Raw genomic sequence first — 21,473 nt, forward strand, 5'->3', positions numbered from 1 at the left:
TCTCTGGGATCTTGTCCCCTCGAGTCCTTGCTGCCTCCGTGTTCACAAACCCCATGTAATTTTCTCCAGCCCCCTGAGATCTCGGGAGCTCTGCTGGCTTCTCTTCATTGTAGTTGCAGCCTTTGGCCATGTTTCTCCTCTGTGCACTCAATGCCAAGACTTGTCAGCCACATTTCAGGGAAAAGCCATCAGGAAAAGCTGGCTCACCTCTGTTAGTTCCCTAACATTCAACAAGTTTGCCTCTCAATTCTTAGTTTCATCAGCAGCCCTCCAAAGCTTTGAACAGACGTTTGAGTTTTATCCAGCTTTTCAAGTTCTCCTCGGCAGGAATGTATCCGGCACTGGCTCCTTATCATAGATGGAAACAGACATCTCTCCTTCTCTCTTCCTCTCTGTGTGTGTCTGTCTGTTTCTCTCTCTATCTCATGCATTCCCAGTCTATAAGATGAGTTCCTGGATCTCCAGAGAGGCCAGGAACCTGAGCACAAGAGGCCAGGTTCAAATGTATTTTATTTGTATAACTCAAAATATGCAGACAGACAACTCAGCCCACAATTTGACTGAAATCCTAGACCTCTCTCTTGCCTTCCATAGACTTCCAAGGAGTCGAGAGGCCTGGACTGAGCCCCATTGTTGGAAGCACAGAACAGCCAGGAAGGGTGAGAATTTGAGCACCCAGCCTTAGCAGAAGCATCAGTGCCCCCCAGAGTCCTCCCACAGTGGGGAGGTATCAGTCCTCCAGGCCGATGCACACCATACTGCACTGGACCTGGTAGTCACAGCATCACAGGGCACCAAGAACTTGACCTTCCTAGGCTGGCAGCTCAGGGCTTGGCTTGTTCATCTTTGCATTTCTGAGCCTGCCGCACAGATAAGCAGGTCCCCAGGTGTGCACACAGCAGTCCCGGGTATCACTCAGGGAAGGTGGAGTTAGGCTAGATGGATCTTTCATGCAGCCAGTGTAGACCCCTGACACATTACTGCAGACATATTCCCTTCCTACCTTGATATTATGTTCTGTCATAAATGTCATAAAAGTTTTGACCAACCTAGACAGCATATTAAAAAGCAGAGACATTACTTTGCCAACAAAGGTCTGTCTAGTCAAAGTTATGGTTTTTCCAGTAGTCGTGTATGGATGTGAGAGTTGGATCATAAAGAAAACTGAGTGCTAAAGAACTGATGCTTTTGAACTGTGGTGTTGGAAAAGACTTTTCAGAGTCCCTTGGACTGCAAGGAGATCCAACCAGTCCATCCTAAAGGAAATCAGTACTGAATATTCATTGGAAGGACTGATGCTGAAGATGAAACTCCAATACTTGGGCCACCTGATGCGAAGAATTGACTCATTTGAAAAGACCCTGATGCTGGGAAAGATTGAAGGCGGGAAGAGAAAGGGATGACAGAGGATGAGATGGTTGGATGGCATCACCGACTCAATGGACATGAGTTTGAGTAAACTCCAGGAGTTGGTGAATGGACAGGGAGGCCTGGCATGCTGCAGTCCATGGGGTCGCAAAGAGTCGGACACGACTGAGCAACGAACTGAACTGAAAGGTGCTCAGGATGTGTCAGCAGACTTCCAGATACACTCAAGAGTTTTAAGAGCTGAGCAATACCTCATAAAACCAAACAAAAACTGGCACTAATGAGAGATCACGGGGTTCAAAATACCAATCAGGAAGATAGGGTGTTGTGAGCTTCTTTGGGACAACACACAACACAGAGGAGGGGTATAAAGCCAACAGCCTGAGCACCTCACACACACACACAAACACACTCAAACCCTCCTCCAGCTCCTCCACCTCCACCATGGCCACCTCTGCCCTGTCCGTCTGCTCCAGCGACCTGAGCTATGACTGTCCAGAGAGCTGCTGTGAGCCCCCCTGCTGTGCCCCCAGCTGCTGCACCCCGGCCCCCCGCCTGACCCTCCTCTGTGCCCCAGTGAGCTGCGAGTCCAGTCCCTGCTGCCAGCCAGCCTGCAGCAGCTCCTGCCCGGCCTTGGGCTGCCAGCAGTCTAGCTGCCAGTCCTCCTGCTGCACCTCCTCCCTTTGCCAGCAGGCCTGCTGTGAGCCCGTCTGCTGCAGGCCCGTCTGCTGCAGGCCTGTCTGTTGCACACCTGTCTGTTGCACACCTGTGTGCTATGAAGCCTCCCCCTGTTCTATCTCCTCATGCTGCCAGCCGTCTAGCTGCCAGTCCTCCTGCTGCACCTCCTCCCCCTGCCAGCAGGCCTGCTGTGAGCCCGTCTGCTGCAGGCCCGTCTACTGCAGGCCTGTCTGCTGCAGGCCCGTGTGCTGTGAGGCCTCCCCCTGCTCAGCCCCCTCGTCCTGCTGCAGACCCTCCTCCTCCGTGTCCCTGCTCTGCCGTCCCGTGTGCCGCCCTGCCTGCTGTGTGCCCACCTCCTCTTGCCAGCCCAGCTGCTGCCGCCCGGCCTCCTCTGTGTCCCTGCTCTGCCAGCCCGCATGCTCCCGCCCGGCCTGCTGTGTCCCCGCCTTGGCCCTGGGGCCCTGCTGCTGAGTGTTCCTCTCAAGGTCACCCCAAAGTGTGAGAGCTCACAGTCATCTGCAACCTTGGACTCCTTACTAATAGCCTAGACAGCTTTCCCGTCGCCGCCCCAGGCCCTGCCGTGAAGGCTGCCAGGTCACCCCTCCTGGGAACGGCACACCCACTTCTTCCAGTGCCGACTCCCCTCCCCCCACCCTGTCCTGTGTCAACCTTCCCTCCACAACCTGGCTTGGCAGCCCAGCTCTCCCAGGGGTTTGAGCCTCACGTGGCATGAAGGAAGAGAAGATAAATGCTTGGAGTTGGTTTCTCATCCTCGCCCTCTGAGCTCTGCTGCGACCCCTGCTCGTTCCTAAGCTGGTTTCAATTTCCCCTCCCCTGTGAGCTGTCAGTCCCTTCCAATAAATTCCTTTCCTGATCAGTTTAACCTCAGTTCATTTCTGTTGTTTCCAACGAAGACCCTTGCTGGACACTCCCCCATGTAAGGTGGTCCTGGGTCACTCCCAAGGGCTGATGTTCCTGCCCCTTCAGTGGTGTCCAGGAGCCCCCACTCCAGAAAGATGAGCCCCCTGGCCCTGGGCAGGAGAGCGCACAGCAGGCCCGGGACACTGTCCTCAGGAGGGCCTCGGGAGGCCTGTGTCTAGCGCCCCTCGACTTCTCCCCAGGCCATGGTCCCTGTGCTGATTTACTCTGTGTTGAGTCCTGTGAGATTTAGGGGATCACCAGACCTCTGGTGGTGCAGACCCCAGTACCCATCAGACTGGCAAAAATGTTCACATTTGATAACAACAAGCATGGTCTGAAGTATATGAAACAAGATCTGCTCTGAGATGCAGGCAAGGTTTCCAGTTTTCAGAGTAGGTTAGTAACACCTGGGAAAGCTGCACGGGTGCACACCTTACCCCCCCCGCCTCCGGGGGGTGGCCTCCTGGGGATGATATCACGTGTCTGCACATGAAACCCACACAGGTCATCTCACAGCAATGCTGAAAATAACCTAAGTGCCCCTCAGTAGGAGAATGGACAATTAAACCACAGCGTGTACACACAAGGGGGGCACACAGTGGTTAAAACAGCTGAACCAGGGAAACACATCTAGGCGTGAATTCCAAAACATAACATCGAGTAAAAAGAAAATCATGTTGCTGATTAATACATACAGAGTAATACATATACACAGGTCAAAACACTACTTTGACTCCACAACTATAAACATCTCTATGAAACTACAAAAATATCCATGGGAATGACAGCCACCAGCCTCAGAACAGTGGCTCCCCTGGTGGGGGCATGTGGAGAGTGCATGGTACCTGTGATGTGCTGTAAATTCGGCAAAATGTAAAGACTTGTTACTTGCTACTGATTTGAAATATACTATTTTCTATATTTTCTGAAATATAATTTAAAAAACTACCTAGAAAAGTAAAAAGCTATTACACAGACCACATTCCTGAGCCAGATTCAATAAGATAAACTTGCAATAATTAAAAGAAAATTTCCTCTGGAGAATTCAAAGGTGGTCTCTCCACTTCCCAGGTAGCACTAGTGGTAAAGAATCCACCCACCAATGTGGGAGACATAAGAGACGAGGGTTAGATCCCTGGATGGGGCAGATCCCTTGGAGGAGGGCATGGCAACCCACTACAGTATTCTTGCCTGGAGAATCCCCACGGACAGAGGAGCCTGTTGAGCTACAGTCCACAGGGTCACAAAGAGTTGGACATGACGGAAGCGACTTAGCACACGAGTTGAGGAAACAGAAACCTAATTACAAACTCTCTGAAAATAAATGAAGCAAGTACTACACCCCAGGACACATGCGGTTTAGGTGAAGTAGTACCCAGGGAGTAAATGAAATCCTTAAAGACATATAGCACAGAGTAGGTGGGATTGAAAACAAAATCTCAACTCAGAAAGTTAAGAAAACTTCAGAAAGGAGAGGAAAGAAATAAATTAGCAACATTAAGGAACTAAGAACAAAGAAAGAAACAGTAAACATAAACAACAACACTAAATATTAGCTTTTAAAAGATCTATAAAAATTTAAATGTCAACAAATCTAAAAGAGATAAATAAACACTAACTGAGGATAAAGAAAAAAGTTTATGAGAAAAAGCTACATCTGTGCATCAACACAATCAAAATTTTTAGGTGAAGATGGTAATTTTCTAGGAATATCAACCTTGGAATCAGTGCAAGAAAAGGTATAGAACTTGAATGGCCGTGATCACAAAGGAACTTAAGAAAGGGGAATGCTTTCTGGGGCAGTAGGTACCAGATCCAGACACTGGTACAATGACAGAAAATAGACCAGTGGAACTCAGTTGTGTCCAGCAACTGCCCACACCTGTGCTGACACTTGGTTCACAATCAGGGTGTCACTGGAATTTCATAGGTGATGATAGTACTGGGAGACCAGATATCCACATGGGAGGAAGTGAGCTTTGCCTATCCTCACAGCACACATACACATATTGACTGGAGGTAGATTATAGAGCTGAATGTGGAAGGCAAAATATTGAAGATCTAGAATAATACACTGAACAATATCTTCATGACATTGTGGTAGGCAAAGACTTTTGAAGCAGGACATAAAAAAACATTAAGCATAAAAGGAAAGAATCGATAAATTGGACTTCATTAGAATTAAGAACTATTCACAGAGAGGTAAAACTGTCATTATATGCAGATGACATGATACTACACATGGAAAACCAAAAAGATTCCACACAAAAGCTACTAGAACTGATAAATGAATTCAGCAGGGTAGCATGATACAAGATTAACACACAGAAATCAGTTGCATTTCTTTACACTAACAATGACATATCAGAAAGGGAAAAGAAAAAAAAAAATTCTTTTAAAATTGCATCCAAAATAAAATAAAGTAAAATTGCATCCAACAAAAGACACAACTTGGGAATAAACCTGATCACAGAGGTGAAAGACTTATATGTGGAGAACTATAATATATCGATAAAGGAAACTGAAGATGATTCAAAGAAGTGAAAAGATATTCCATGCTCTCGGTTTGGAAGAATTAATATTGTTAAAATGGCTGTGCTACCCAAAGCAATCTACAGATTTAAAGTAACCCCTATCAAATTACCCACATTTTTCACAGAACTAGAACAAATAGTTCTGAAATTTATATGGTACCATAAAAGTCCCAGAATTGCCAAAGCAAGCCTGAAGAAAGAGAACAAAACTGGAGGCATAGCCTTCAAGACTTCAGACAATACTACAAAGTTACAGTAATCAAAACACCACAGCATTAGCACAGAAACAGACATGGGTCATATATGGATCAATAGAACAGACTAGAGAGCCCAGAAATAAATCCACACACCTACAGTCAATTAACCTTCAACAAAGGAGGCAAGAATATACAATAGAGAAAAGACAGTCTTTTCAGCAAGTCGTGCTGGGAAAGCTGGACATCGAAATGCAAATCAATGAAGTAAGAAAAGATTGTCACACCCTACACAAAACTCAAAATGGCTTAAAAACATAAATGTAAGACATGACACCATAAACTCCTAGAAGAGAACATAGGCAAAACATTCTCTGACATAAGTCGTATCAATGATTTCTTAGGTCAATCTCCCAGGGCAATAGAAATAAAAGTAAAAATAAACAAATAGGACCTAATCAAACTGATAAGCTTTTGTTCAGCAAAGAAAACCATAAACAAACAAAAAGACAACCTACAGACCGGGAGAAAATATTTGCAAATGATGCAACTGATAAGGACTTAATTTCCAAAATATATAAATAGCTCATACAACTCAATAACAACAACAACAAAATCAAAAAGTTGGCAGATGATCTAAGTAGACATTTCTCCAAAGAAGACATACAGATGGGCCACAGGCACATGAAAAGAAGCTCAGCATCACTAATTATTGGAGAAATGCAAATCAAAATTACAATGAGATACTACCTCACATTGGTCACAATGGCCATCATCTAAAAATCTACAAATAATAAATGCTGGAGGGGGTGTGGAGAAAAGGGAGCCATCCCCACACAGTTGGTGGGAATGTAAATTGGTTCAGTCACTATGGAGAACAGTATGGAGGTTCCCTGAAAAATTAAAAATTGAGTTACCATATGATACAGCAATCCCACTCCTAGGCATATATCCAGAGAAAACTGCAATTTGAAGAGAAATTTGCATCTCTGTGCTCATTGCAGCAGTGTTTACAATAGCCAAGACACGGAAGCACCTACATGTCCATTGATAGGTGAATGGATAAAGAAGGTGAGATATATATATATAAAAGAATGGAATTTTTAAAAAAATGAAATAATGCCATTTGCAGCAACATGGACCTTATCATACATAATCAACATGGAGATTATCATATTAAGTGAAGTATATCAGACAGAGACAAATACTGTATAATATCACTTACGCATGAAATCTAAAATATGACACAAATGAACTTATTTATGAAACAGAAACAAATTCACAGACATAGAGAACAGACTTGCAGCTGCCAAGGGAAAGTGGGATGAAGAATAACTTAGGAGTTGGGAATTAGGAGATACACACTACTATATATAAAATGAACAATAAGGACCTACTGTACAGAACAGGGAACTATATCCAATATCCTGTAATAAATCATAATGGAAAATAACATGAAAAAGAATATGTATATATATATATCTGAATCACTATACTCCAATAAAAAGAACTATTCATCGAAAGACACCATGGGTCTTTCCTGGTGGCTAGTTGTAAAGAATCTACCTGCCAATGCAGGAGACATGAGTTCAACCCTTGATCCAGAAAGATCCCACATGCCGCAGAGCAACTAAGTGCCACAACTACTGAAGCCTGCACGCTCTAGAGCCCATGCTCCACAAAAAGAGAAACCATTGCAATGTGAAGCCCATGCACCACAACAAGAAAGTAGCCCCTGCTCTCCACAATGGAGAAAAAAAAAACCAAACAAACAACCTGTGAAGCAACAAAGAATCATCATAGCCAAAAATAAATAAATGAAATTTTTCAAAAAAGAAAGACACCGTGAACTCACACATCCATTGGAATGACTCATATTAAAAAAAGACTAATGACACCCAGTGTCACAAGGAAGTGGAGGAACCAGAATTCCTACACATTTGCTGTTTTGAAGATAGAATGTGACCATATACACACTTACATTCCTTCAACATGCTGGGGAAAGAGTCCATACTGCATATTCCAATTTACACGCAACTTCAGAAAAGACAAATGTAGTCTAGATGGAGAGGAGAACTATGGTTCAGGGTCAGGAGTGGGTGGGATTGACTCTGAAGGAGCATATGGCAACTCTGGGGATGACGGGGAAGCTCTAGATCTTGCTGTGGTTTTAGTCTCATGGTGCCCATGTTTCCCAAAACTCAGCAAATGAAACTTTGAATAAGTCCATTTTGTAGTATGTAAAGCATGCCTCTATGAAGTTGACTTCTTGAAAAGGACACCCTCAAGAAAAAAAAAAAAGAAAATGAAAATCACAGCCCTGGACCTGGATAAGCCGGATGCAAGTGACTGTCTTGTGGGGGGTGGGCTGCAACCACTTGCACCAGCTCTCGAGGGCTGACTGTGCATCACTGTGCATTTGCTAACATCACACTGGTAGCAAAGCTGAGGGTGTCCACACTGTGGAAACTGACAAACACAACAAACCAGGGCTTTCTTGTTTTTGTTTTACAGCCAGATGGTTACTATATATTTACCGGCACAAAACTGCATAGATACAAAGATAACTCATATTCAGAATGCATAATAAATTTCTACAAATCAGTAAGAAATGCAATTAACCCTACTAAAAAATCAAATGACTTGAACAGGCACCTCCCAAGAAAAGATATCTGAATGTTCAACTTTACTGCATCAGGGATGCAAATTAATTCAACATTGTGTACTGAAATGGAGCAGGACCCTGTGGTCTTGACCCCCATGTCTTCAGCCTACCTTTTGTCTATAGAAAACTTTCGCCAAAGAATAATTTTAATCAGAGAAGTGAGAAAACAGAAGCAAAGGAAAACAGTCCAATAAGACTAAATAACAGTTTAGTCATTAATCAAAGTCAAGGACCTTCACTTTCTTCTCAAGGGCAATATACTCTGAGTCATCTCCTGTGAGCTGTCTTATAGATACTGAAACCCCCACTGGGTGAAAGAAGTTACCTACATTAGGACCAGACTGTAGCCATGACATAAGATGCCAAATTCTGAGAACTGGCTCCAAAGAAATGGGAACAAACTGACCCTGGGACTGAATATTAACGGTACTCAGTCAAGATGATGCTGGTCAGGCAACCAATGATCAATTTCCAGATGACTGTCAGAGCTGACTGTGCTGTTTCTCCAGGTAACTTTTCCCTCCAGCAATAAAACCTCTTACCCTCTTATTGTTGGTGGGGGCCAAGATGGTGGAGGGGAGGGGAAGCCAGCTTTTGGTCAAGAGTCTGCCCTCCCCCCACCTGCCAGCATCCAAAATAAAGCAAACTTTCCTGTCCTCCAAACTTCCCTCTACATTGGCTTTTGAGCAAGCAGCTGGACCCTGCTTTCAGTAACCGTAACCCTATATTTTCCATAAGGGATAAAAACACCTTTAAAAAAACTGTAGAGCAACTGAAATTCATAAAACTCACTTGTGGGGAAGTAACTCTGTAAAAAGTTGTTGGTCAGGACATGCTAACCTACAGATATCCCTTTCATATAACCTGACATTTCAACACTTGGGTATATACCAAAGAAGAATACACCCACCAAAATATACAAGAATCTTTATAGCAGCATCTTTCTTATTAGCCAAAATCTAGAAATAATCCAAATCTCCATCACCAGGAAAGAGAATCTTAAGTAAAACACAGTGGGGTTTAATGCAATGGTTTTCATCACAGCAGAGCAATGAGCTATGACTCAGGCAGCCACATGGATGCTTATTACTGATGTTTGTTGAGTAAGATAATGAACAAAAAAGGAGAGAGAACAGATGAAACTAATCAATGGGAGGAGAAGGTGGAAATGTGACTCCTCCTAGGGGGAAGGGAGTTAACTAAGAAACAGCACAGAGGGATAGCTAGGATTCTGGAAATGTTCTCCACCTTCAAAAAATATACTGCAGGAAAACTTTTCCAATCCAGAAGACCATCCCAAGCTAAACTATCAGTCAAGTATAAGGGAAGAATAAGGCATTTTTAGCTATGCTAGACTCATAAATTAATCTCCCATTAACCTGTTTTCAGAAAACCACTTGAGGGTGTGCTCCACCCAAATAAGGGCATAAACTTAGAAAGAAAAAGACACAGCATTGGGGAAATAAGAGACCCATGATAGGAGAGATATGAAGGAAAATCTAAAGACAATAGTGAAGAGATCCTTGAATGATACCTGCACATCTGGCTGAGAGAAGAGCCAATGGATCAGTTTAGTTCAGTCGCTCAGTCGTGTACGACTCATCTCATCTCATCCTCTGTCATCCCCTTCTCCTCCTGCCTTCAATCTTTCCAGCATCAGGGTCTTTTCCAATGAGTCAGTTCTTCCCACCAGGTGGCCAAAGTATTGGAGTTTCAGCTTCAGCATCAGTCCTTCCAATGAATATTCAGGACTGATTTGCTTTAGGATGGACTGATTTGATCTCCTTGCAGTCCAAGGGACTCTCAAGAATCTTCTCCAACACCACAGTTCAGAAGCATCAATTCTTAGGCACTCAGCTTTCTTTATGATCCAACTCTCACATCCATACATGACTACTGGAAAAACCATAGCTTTGACTAGATGGACCTTTTTTGGCAAAGTAATGTAACGTCTCTGCTTTTTAACATGCTGTCTAGGTTTGTCATGTATTGGCCAGTAGATATAGACCCACAGGTACAGAGGGCTCCAGAAGATGGATTTCCGAAAATAAATGAAGCCAATAGATTCCCTGTTATGTTGGAACCTCTTGAATGAGCTTGGGATGAATTAGTCAGAGAACAAGGGAATGGTTTATTGATAGGTACACAGAAGAATTAACACTTTCAAATTGTGGTGTTGAAGAAGACTCTTGAGAATCCCTTGGGCTGCAAGATCAAACTAGTCAATCCTAAAGGAAATCAACCCTGAATATTCATTGGAAGGACTGATGCTGAAGCTGAAACACCAATACTTTGGCCACCTGATGTGAAGAGTTGACTCCTTGGAAAAGACCTTGATGATGGTAAAGACTGAGGGCAAAAAAAGAAGAGGGTGTCAGAGGACAAGATGGTTGGATAGCATCACCAACTCAAGGGACATGAATTTGAGCAAACTCCAGGGGATGGTGAAGAACAGGGAAGGCTGGTATGCTGAAGTCCATGGGGGTCACAAAGAGTCGGTCATGACTTGGCAACTGAACAACAAAAGAAAGATAAGCAAATAAACACAAGAAGCAGTTGTTTACTCTAAGAAATGAAAAACACAAGCAAAAACAAAACACGTATAAATAAGGAAGTTAAATATTGTTTCACTACACAGACTTGGCTATGGACAATGTTCAATTAAAATATTGATAATAATACAGATTTTGACCATGAGTTTAACCAAATTTTGGGATTTCACTGCCTTCTGACTATGCAGAGAGGGAGTTTTCTTGGGGCTGATGGAAAACAAGAGGAAGGCTTCCTTCTACAATAGGAAATCAGATCATATCTAAACCTGAAAACTCAGACATAACATAATATGCATATAAGTAACTGTGAGATAAATAGAAGAACTAAAAACAGTGCTTCAGATGAGCACTGGAAAAGACGCATATAGGGATGAGCCGTGCACACCCTGCCACCAGGTTGGCAGATGGAGAGGCTAAGAGGGCACCCTCCCACCAGGATACCTGTTGTTCAACACAAGAGGGTCTGCAACATGTGTGGAGCATCTGTAGGCACAAAACATCCTGGGACCAGAATTCATATCAAAGAAACACAAGCAAAGAGGTGGAGAGTGCAGTCAAGGCTCTACAGACGCAACCAGAGAGTCTGCATCTCAATGCTTGCTTTTAAGACAAAAAACAAAAAACAAAAAAACCTCTAGTCATCAGAAGTCTCAAGGACAGTGTGATAGACATCTCACAGTAAATAAACTAATAACCTCATCTGGGAACATCCTCGAGCAGTAACGAGGAAAAGGAAGGTCTGCTGAGCCTCAGGTGAGGCACAGCATTCCAGGGAGGGATATAAAAGCCCCAATGCCCAGAGCACCTCACCCACTCACCCACAAATCACACCCCCAAACCAGAACACCTCTCAGCACAAACCCCCAGCATGGCCGACACCTGCTGTTCCAGGACTTGTGTTGTTGCTGCATCCACCTTGTCTGTCTGCTCCAGCGACTTGAGCTGTGGCAACTGGGTCAGCTCGCCCAGTGCCTGCATCGGCTCCTCCTGGCAGGTGGATGATTGCCAGGAGACCTGCTGCGAGCCCCCCTGCTGTGCCCCCAGCTGCTGTGCCCCAGCCCCGCGCCTGACCCTCATCTGTGCTCCAGTGGGCTGCGAGTCCAGCCCCTGCTGCCAAGCAGCCTGCAGCAGCTCCTCTCCCTGCCAGCAGGCCTGCTGTGTGCCTGTCTGCTGCAAGCCAGTCTCTTGTGCACCTGTGTGCTGCAGGCCCATCTGCTGTAGGCCCGTCTGCTGCAGGCCCGTCTGCTGCACATCTGTCTGTTGCACACCTGTCTGCTGCAGGCCCGTCTGCTGCACATCTGTCTGTTGCACACCTCTCTGCTGCAGGCCCGTGTGCTGTAAGGCCTCCCCCTGCTCAGACCCCTCATCTTGCTGCAGACCCTCCTCCTCCGTGTCCCTCCTCTGCCGCCCCGTGTGCCGCCCCGCCTGCTGTGTGCCCACCTCCTCCTGCCAGCCCAGCTGCTGCCACCCGGCCTCCTCTCTGTCCCTCCTCTGCCAACCCTCATGCTCCAGCCCAGCCTGCTGAGTCCCCACCTGGGTCTTGGAGCCCTGCTGCTGGCGTGACGTGTCCCCTTGGAGCCAGCAGGTTCCAGGGATCTTGCCCTCCACAGACACACTTGAGCTCTCTGATCCCCCTGGCTTGCTCAGCCTGTCCTCCCCAAGTCTGATTCAGCACATGGAAAAGACCAGACCCCACCACACCCCAGCCCTGGCCAAGCTCTGGGGGCCTGACCTGCTCAGGGAACTCCTCTCCTGACCCTGGCCAGTGAGTGCCCTGGCTGCTCCATACCTGCTTCCTTGATCCCTGATCATCCTGGGCCCTGCCGACCCTGGTCATGACCTGAGCAGTGTTGCTCTGCATCTCTGAGCACCAATAAAATTTCTGCTCCCCTTACTGGGTCTCTGTGCCAACACCTGGGGCAGGAGGGGTGGGTGTGAGGCCTAGCCCTCCTTTATATCATCAGATCTGGGGAACCTAAGTGGCTCCTGCCCCTGACACCTGTCCAGCTTGTGCCACTGTTCTGCTGTCCAGGCTTCACCCCAGCCCTGAAGCTTTGCTCTTGGGCAAGTCCTGTGGGCACCACTTGGGCTCAGATCAAAGACCCCCCCAACTCCCTGTGGTAGAGGCAGCCTCTCCAGTCCCAGGGACTGCCAGGACCCAGCAGTGCTGGGAGGGGGACACGGGGTGACTGTGGCAATTGGCTGGTCCAGCATCCAGAGGGGTGCACCCTCCCAAGAGGGTGGGTGTCCTGGACTCACTCACACACTCACAGACACTGGGATGCCCTGGGCTCCAGCATGTGCCAGTTGCTGGGAAGCAGAAAGCAGACAAACTGCAGCTTCCGGAGCCCCACCTCCCCGCTGCCTGCCAGGCTGGGCTGGTGGAGAGCTGATGGGAAAGGCTAGACCTCAGGTGGTGAGGATGGACAAAGCCCTGAACAGTGTGAGCACCTATCTGATCATGGGCAGGAGACACATGGGAACACACGTGTCCAATGGAGCCATATTCGGTGTCACACACGACCAAGCATCGGAGAATAGACTCCTGGAGTTGAAGTCCTGAGCAGAGGTGCAGACACTGGTGACATGACAGTCACCTCATTGCCCACAAGGGGTTCTAGGTCTTTACTCCTTAACAACAGTGTAGATTCACAGCACGGGGGCACACGTTTTTCGATCTTTGCCAAGTTGATAAAGAAAAACTCATGTGGAAGGGAGGTTCAAGAGGGAGGGGACATATGTATATCTATGGCTGATTCATGTTCATGTATGGCAGAAACCAATACAATATTGTAAAGCAATTACTCTTCAACTAAAGATTTAAACAAAGATTTAGGCAAGTAGTATTTTGAGAATAAAGAGCATGGAACATGTATGTAGTTAAATGTAAAAATGAAAAGAAAACAAAAATTTTATCATGGTTTCTTTTGCCTGGACACAGAGCATCCCAAAGTGTGGGTCCACCATTATTGATTTATTAGCCCTAGGTGGACACACACTTAAAGTCTCCCTGTGTGTGCTCACTCAGTCATGTCCGACTCTTTGCGGCCCCATGGACTGTAGCCCACCAGACTCCTCTGTCCATGGAATTTTCCAGGCAAGAATACTGGACTGGGTTGCCATTTCCTACTCCAGGGGATCTTCCCAACCCAGGGGCCAAACCTACATATCTTGCATTTCCTGCATTGGCAGGTGGATTCTTTACCACTGTGCCACCTGGGAAGCCTCAAAGTCTCCCTACTTCTGACTATTACAAACATCACCACTAGAAGAGTCCTCAGCACATACCTGTGGCACTAGTGAACACGGTGCTTAAATTCCCAGACATGGGATTGCCCCATCAAAGTGTTTGCTGATTTTAGATTCTGGATGATATTGACAAATACCCCAAAAGGGACTTTTCAAAATTGTGCCCGCTAAGAGTGATGTCAGGAAAGACAGGGACTAGAGAACTCTAAGGGCTCACTCCCCACAGAAACACCAAAGAAACGGGCAAAACTCTCAGAATAAGCCACAGCTGAACTCTGGAAATGGTAAAAGTTTTACAACAACCAGGAAAAGGCTCCACCAAGAAAAAAGGAACTGAGGCAGGTAGGAGAGCTTGGTGGCATTTTATCAGAGCCTCACCCCACCACCACCACCACTCCACTCCCAAACCCCTGTCCCCCAGCTCAGCAGCAATCTTGAAGACAGCAGCCTGTGTGCTGGTGAGGTTCCTGGTGCTGAAGGGAGCAAGAAGACCTAATTCTGAAAGAAGTGTGGCTGTCTGCTTTAACCTGTTGGTGGCTTCTGGAAGGACTCACACTAAGGACTTGCCTTCATTTCTCATAACTCAGAACTCTCTGGAGGCAGAAAGGTGACTGCATGGACAGTGCTTGTCAGATCAACTGGCTGCTATGCCAGGGGGAAAATATCAGTTGTGACAAACAAGATACCCCAAAGAGCCTAAGACAAAGATCTGTGAAGTGAGATGCTTTGTGGAACGGGACTTTCAGATCTACCACAGCCTCCTGAGGGCAAGAAGAGTCTGAGCATTCTCATGAGGGGACACAAGCTGAGAAGGCCCTTTGCACTCACCTCTGGCCCCACCTCCAGGTCTGAGCAAGCAGGAAGTGGAGGTGAAGGCAGAGTCGTAAACTGCCCGGCTGAGGTCTGAAAGCATTCCCTGACTCACAAACAGAGTACAACTACACAGAGTGGAAAAAATATTTTCGGCTCCAATGTTTCAGGAACTTTCTGTCAAACCACTACCTGACCACTAAGCTAATGGAACACGAGAAAGGGTACAGTCATTCCAAAACAAGTTCAGAAGAGTCATCAAACAAAACAACAAGTCACAACAATCAGCAACCACAAACTACAAGGAGGGAGGAAAACCTGATGTTCAGAATTATTGCACTATCATATTCAAGATCCGCCATTTCCATAAAAAATTGTGCAGTATGTAAAGAAAAAGTATGGCTCATTGGCACTCAAAAAAAAAAAAAAAAAAGGAAGAAGAAGAAGAAGAAGAAAGAAAAGCAATTAGTAGAAAATGTCCCTGAAGAAGCCCAGGAATTGAAATTACTAGACAAAGTCTTAAATCAACTCTTAATGTACCCAAGTAGTTCAAGGAAACCATGAACAAAGGTTAAGTCTCACGAAATAGAACAGCAATATAGAGACAGAAATTACATTTTTTAAAAAGTACCAAAAAGAATTTTGTTGAAATGTATAAAAACTGAAACTAAGATCTCACTGAAAGGGCTCAATAGCACATTTGAGGAGGCAGAAGAATTAGTAAATGTGAAAATAAGTCAGTTGAAAGACTACTTGAGGAGCAGATGGGAGAAAAGAATGAAGATAAATGAAGAGAACTCAAGAGACCTGTGGGACAGCATCAAGTGTACCAGCATACACTTAACAAGAGTTCCAGGAAGAGAGAAGAGAAAGGAGCAGAAAAAATTATTTGAAGATATAATGGCCAAAAACTCCCCACATTTGAGGAAACATGCGAATCTACATGTCCAAGAAGCTCAATGATCTCCAAGTAGAATAAATTCAAATAATCACACACTGAAACATGTTCCAGGTAAATTATCCAAAGACAATGATAGGATTTACAAGCAGCAAGAAGAGAATTAACACCCAATTTATTATTAGAAACTTTGACTAGATGCAGAGGATGACTTTTAAAGTGCTGAAAGAAAAAACTGCCCACCAAGAAGTCTACATCCAGCAAAACTACCCCTCAAAAACGAGAGAGAAATTAAGACACTTCCAGGTAAATAAAAACTGAAAGAGCCCATAGTTATTAGACATGCCCTACAAGATATGATAATTCAGATTGAGATAAAAGGGCACCAAACAGTAACTTGAAACAATATAAAGAAATCAAGAACATCAGGAAAATTGTCCGTTTTAGTAGTTTGTGTTTGTGAGATTTCCATTTTTCTAGGTTATCTAACTTTTTATCAATAGTTGCTCATAGTGCTCCCGTATAATCCTTTTTGTTTATGAAATGTCAGTAGTGATGTCCCCATTTTTATATCTGATTGTAGTAACTTGAGACTTTTCCTTTTTTCTTAGTCGATCTAGTTAAATGTTTGTTGATGGTGCTGCTCTTTTCAAAGAACTAACTTTTAGATTCATTGACTATCTCTATTTTTCTAGTTTCTATTCTTTCATCTGAGTTCTAATCTTTATTTCCTTCCTTCTGCTACCTAAGGGTTTAGTTTGTTATTCTTCTTCTAGTTCCTTGAAGTGTAAAGTTAGATTCTTAATCTGAGATTTTTCTTCTTTTTTAATGCAATTGTTAACAGGTATAAATTTTCCCCTTAGCATTGTTTTTGCTGTATCCTGTAAGTATTGGCTTGCTGTGTTTTCATTTACATTCACTTGAAAAGTATTTGCTAACTTACCTTTTGATTCTTTTTTAAACCATTGGTTGTTTAAGACTGTACTGTTTTTATTTCCACTTATTTGTGAATTTTCCAGTTTTCCTTTTGTTAATTGATTTCTAGTTTCTTTCTATTGTGGTCAGAGAAGATATTCTGTATGATTTCAATCTTTTAAAATTTATTGAGATTTGTCTTATGGCTTAACACACAGTCTAATCTGGAGAATGTCCCAAGTGGACCTGAAAAAACAATGTGTACCCTATTGTTGAGTGTTTTGTATGAATGCTAGTCTGGCTGGTTTATAGTATCCTCCAAGGCCTCTATTTCATTACTGAACTTTGATCTAGTTGTTCAATTTCATTGTTTAGTAATGGAAATAACATTAATTATTTTTTAAAAAATGCTAATTCTCTCTTCATTCTGTCGATTTTCACTTTATATAGTTTAAGTCTATTGTTAGGAGCGTATAGGCTTATAATTGTTATATCTTCTTGATATAGTAACATTTTTATCAATATTTAATTTCCTTATTTGCCCCTTACTACAATTTTTGACTCAAAGTTTATTTTGTCTAATTTTATGATTGCTATCCATCTCTCTCTTGGTTATTATTTTCATGAAAATATCCCCATCCTTTCACTTTCAGTCTATTGTATCTTTGGCTCTAAAGTGAGTGAACTGACTCAAAAAGAAATAGGCAAGACATAAATCAAGTAACAAGACTAAATCAGTAATCAAAAACCTCACCAAAAGAAAAAGCCCAGGACCAGCTCAATGCTGAATTCTACTAAACACTAAATCACTACCAATCTTTCTCAACTCTTTCCAAAACAGAAGATATGGGAACACTTTCTAAACACTTTCTAACTGATTCTATGAGGTCAACACCATCCTGATATCAAAGCCACACAAAGACTAAGAAAAGGAAAAAAGAAAACTACAGACCGAAATTCCTTATAGATACAGATTTTTTAAATCCTCAGCAAAATACAATCAAATAAATCCAGCAGCATATTAAAAGGATATCCACATTGTGGATGTACACCACAACTAAGTGGGATTTATCCAAAGAATGCGAGAGTGATTCACCATGTGAAAACCAGTCATGTAATGTACCACATTAATAAAATAAAGGGGGGGGGGACCCCACATGATCATCTCAATTGATACAGGAGAAGAATTTGAAAATAGACAACATTCCCACCAACAGTGTAAGAGGGTTCATTTTTCTCCACACCCTCTCCAGCATTTATTGCTTGTAGACTTTTGGATAGCAGCCATCCTGACTGGTGTGTAATGGTACCTCGTTGTGGTTTTGGTTTGCATTTCTCTGATAATGAGTGATGTTGAGCATCTTTTCATGTATTTGTTAGCCAACTGTATGTCTTCTTTGGAGAAATGTCTGTTTAGATCTTTGGCCCCTTTTTTGATTGGGTCATTTATTTTTCTGGAATTGAGCTGCAGGAGTTGCTTGTATATTTTTCAGATTAATCCTTTGTCTGTTGCTTCATTGGCTATTATTTTCTCCCATTCTGAAGGCTGTCTTTTCATCTTGCTTATAGTTTCCTTTGCTGTGCAAAAGCTTTTAAGTTTAATTAGGTCCCATTTGTTTATTTTTGCTTTTATTTCCAATATTCTGGGAGGTGGGTCATAGAGGATCCTGCTGTGATTTATGTTGGAGAGTGTTTTGCCTATGTTCTCCTCTAGGAGTTTTATAGTTTCTGGTCTTACATTTAGATCTTTAATCCATTTTGAGTTTATTTTTGTGTATGGTGTTAGAAAGTGTTCTAGTTTCATTCTTTTACAAGTGGTTGACCAGTTTTCCCAGCACCACTTGTTAAAGAGGTTGTCTTTTTTCCATTGTATATCCTTGCCTCCTTTGTCGAAGATAAGGTGTCCATAGGTTCGTGGATTTATCTCTGGGCTTTCTATTCTGTTCCATTGATCTATATTTCTGTCTTTGTGCCAGTACCATACTGTCTTGATGACTGTGGCTTTGTAGTAGAGTCAGGCAGGTTGATTCCTCCAGTTCCATTCCTCTTTCTCAAGATTACTTTGGCTATTCGAGGTTTTTTGTATTTCCATACAAATTGTGAAATTATTTGTTCTAGTTCTGTGAAAAATACCATTGGTAGCTTGATAGGGATTGCACTGAATCTATAGATTGCTTTGGGTAGTATGCTCATTTTCACAATATTGATTCTTCCAATCCATGAACATGGTACATTTCTCCATCTATTTGTGTCCTCTTTGATTTCTTTCATCAGTGTTTTATAGTTTTCTACAGATAGGTCTTTTGTTTCTTTAGGTAGATATACTCCTAAGTACTTTATTCTTTTTGTTGCAATGGTGAATGATATTGTTTCCTTAATTTCTCTTTCTGTTTTCTCATTGTTAGTGTATAGGAATGCAAGGGATTTCTGTGTGTTAATTTTATATCCTGCAACATTACTGTATTCATTGATTAGCTATAGTAATTTTCTGGAGAGTCTTTAGGGTTTTCTATGTAAAGGATCATGTCATCTGCAAACAGTGAGAGTTTTACTTCTTCTTTTCCTATCTGGATTCCTTTTATTTCTTTTCCTGCTCTGATTGCTGTGGCCAACACTTCCAAAACTATGTTGAATAGTAGTGGTGAGAGTGGACACCCTTGTCTTATTCCTGACTTTATGGGTGGAGATTCCTTAAAAAACTGGAAATAGAACTGCCATATGACCCAGCAATCCCACTCCTGAGCATACACACTGAGGAAAATAGATCTGAAAGAGACATGTGCACCCCAATGTTCATCGCAGCACTGTTTATAATTGCCAGGACATGGAAGCAACCTAGATGCCCATCAGCAGATGAATGGATAAGGAAGCTATGGTACATATACACAATGGAATATTACTCAGACATTAAGAAGAACTCATTTGAAGCAGTTCTAATGAGATGGATGAAACTGGAGCCCATTGTACAGAGTGAAGTAAGAGAGAAAGATAAAGATCAATACAGTATACTAATGCATATATATGGAATTTAAAAAGATGGTAACGATAACCCTATATGCAAAACAGAAAAAGAGACACAGATGTACAGAACAGACTTTGAGACTCTGTGGGAGAAGGCAAGGGTGGGATGTTCTGAGAGAACAGCATTGAAACAAGTATACTATCAAGGGTGAAACAGATCACCAGCCCAAGTTGGATGCATGAGACAAGTGCTCAGGGCTGGTGCACTGGGAAGACTCAGAGGGATCGGATGCGGAGGGAGGGAGGAGGAGGGATCGGGATGGGGAACACATGTAAATCCATGGCTGATTCATGTCAATGTATGGCAAAAACCAACATTGTAAAGTAATTAGCCTTCAACTAAAAAAAAAAAAGATAATAATTGGATTGATTGTTCTCAGTAACTATTTATTTTCATATGAAATTCAACTAGCTTTTAGCAATAAAAACAATTGAAACAAAGATTCTGTCTCCCGTGAACTCAAAATAAAAGGACTAAATATATATTTTTATATAATTAAGATTTCTTTAAAAAAACTAGCTGGAAAATTTAGTGTCTTTACTCAATTTGTTTTCCATTAACAATCTAATGACAACAATTTTGTAAAAATTTATTATTGGGGACCAGAGATCTAGCAGCAACTGGAGCAGCATGGCCAAGCCTTGTGGGGTGCGCCTGAGCGGGGAAGCCCGCAAACAGGTGGATGTCTTCAGGCAAAATCTTTTCCAGGAGGCTGAGGAATTCCTCTATACATTCTTGCCTCAGAAAATCATATACCTTAATCAGCTCTTGCAAGAGGACTCCTTCAATGTGACTGACCTGAATTCTCTCCGGGCCCCACTGGACATCCCTATTCCAGACCCCCTACCCAAGGATGATGAGATGGAAACAGATAAGCAGGAGAAGAAAGAAGTCCCTAAGTGCGGCTTTCTCCCTGGGAATGAGAAGATTCTGGCCTTGCTTGCCCTGGTTAAGCCAGAAGTCTGGACTCTCAAAGAAAAATGCATTCTGGTGATCACATGGATCCAGCACCTGATCCCCAAAATTGAGGATGGAAATGACTTTGGGGTGGCAATCCAGGAAAAGGTGTTGGAGAGGGTAAATGCAGTCAAGACCAAAGTGGAAGCCTTCCAGAAAACTATTTCCAAGTACTTCTCAGAACGTGGGGATGCTGTGGCCAAGGCCTCTAAGGAGACCCATGTAATGGATTACCGGGCCCTGGTGCACAAACGAGAGGAAGCAGTCTATGGGGAGCTCAGGGCCATGGTGCTGGACCTGAGGGCCTTCTATGCTGAGCTTTGCCATATTATCAGCAGCAACCTGGAGAAAACTGTCAACCCAAAGGGTGAAGAGAAGCCATCTATGTACTGAGCCCAGGGTTAGGAGGGAAATAAATGACCTATACTTTGTGTAAAAATTAAAAAAAAAAAATTTATTATTGGAAGACTAACTCAGAAGTACCAGCTACAATTTAAAATTTTACTAATCCTAATCTGAAGTACATATAATTTACTTTTTATCTTGCACGTTTCATAACTAAAGTCTCTTACTGCTCTTTCAAGGGGATGGCATAGTTCAAAAGTGAAAATTTTATCTTAGTGAATTTGATTCAGTTGTTACACTGGAATATGTAGAATTAAACTTTTCAAGTGAAGTAAGTTTATATAAACAATTTGAGTGAACAATGA

The 21,473-nt window shown here is 43.2% G+C and overlaps 4 protein-coding genes across 5 annotated transcripts in view; 3 read left to right on the forward strand and 1 right to left on the reverse strand.

The window, feature by feature from the left end:
- Positions 1-21,473, reverse strand: part of TSPEAR (thrombospondin type laminin G domain and EAR repeats) — a 142,458-nt gene that overhangs the window by 68,867 nt on the left and 52,118 nt on the right. The gene's annotated exons all lie outside the window — the stretch shown is intronic.
- LOC122445417 (proteasome activator complex subunit 2-like) lies at positions 875-21,156 on the forward strand. Its single transcript, XM_043474566.1, has 3 exons — positions 875-879; positions 13,131-13,134; positions 20,413-21,156. The coding sequence occupies exon 3, from the start codon at positions 20,437-20,439 to the stop codon at positions 21,154-21,156; it is 720 nt and encodes a 239-aa protein (XP_043330501.1). The 5' UTR covers positions 875-879; positions 13,131-13,134; positions 20,413-20,436.
- On the forward strand, positions 1,761-2,929 carry LOC122445419 (keratin-associated protein 10-1-like). The gene has a single exon (XM_043474568.1). It carries the CDS (start codon positions 1,813-1,815, stop codon positions 2,515-2,517), a length of 705 nt encoding a protein of 234 aa, XP_043330503.1. The 5' UTR covers positions 1,761-1,812; the 3' UTR covers positions 2,518-2,929.
- LOC122445421 (keratin-associated protein 10-8-like) lies at positions 11,721-12,806 on the forward strand. Of its 2 annotated transcripts, none has more exons than XM_043474572.1 (2): positions 11,721-12,133; positions 12,194-12,806. In XM_043474572.1, the coding sequence occupies exons 1-2, from the start codon at positions 11,781-11,783 to the stop codon at positions 12,435-12,437; spliced, it is 597 nt and encodes a 198-aa protein (XP_043330507.1). In that variant the 5' UTR covers positions 11,721-11,780; the 3' UTR covers positions 12,438-12,806. The 2 variants fall into 2 exon arrangements, with proteins under 2 accessions (XP_043330507.1, XP_043330506.1); XM_043474571.1 differs by having other exon boundaries at positions 11,721-12,118; positions 12,149-12,806.

The sequence above is a fragment of the Cervus canadensis genome, chromosome 7 (assembly GCF_019320065.1).
Source record: "Cervus canadensis isolate Bull #8, Minnesota chromosome 7, ASM1932006v1, whole genome shotgun sequence".
Lineage (NCBI taxonomy): Eukaryota > Metazoa > Chordata > Mammalia > Artiodactyla > Cervidae > Cervus > Cervus canadensis.

Excerpts from the sequence above, each read along its gene's own strand:
- LOC122445419 (XM_043474568.1), top strand. The coding sequence starts at position 1,813 with ATGGCCACCTCTGCCCTGTCCGTCTGCTCCAGCGACCTGAGCTATGAC.
- LOC122445421 (XM_043474571.1), top strand. The coding sequence starts at position 11,781 with ATGGCCGACACCTGCTGTTCCAGGACTTGTGTTGTTGCTGCATCCACC. Across the intron at positions 12,119-12,148 it reads TGTGCACCTGTGTGCTGCAG|GCCCGTCTGCTGCACATCTG; the intron begins GCCCATCTGCTG and ends CGTCTGCTGCAG.
- LOC122445417 (XM_043474566.1), top strand. The coding sequence starts at position 20,437 with ATGGCCAAGCCTTGTGGGGTGCGCCTGAGCGGGGAAGCCCGCAAACAG.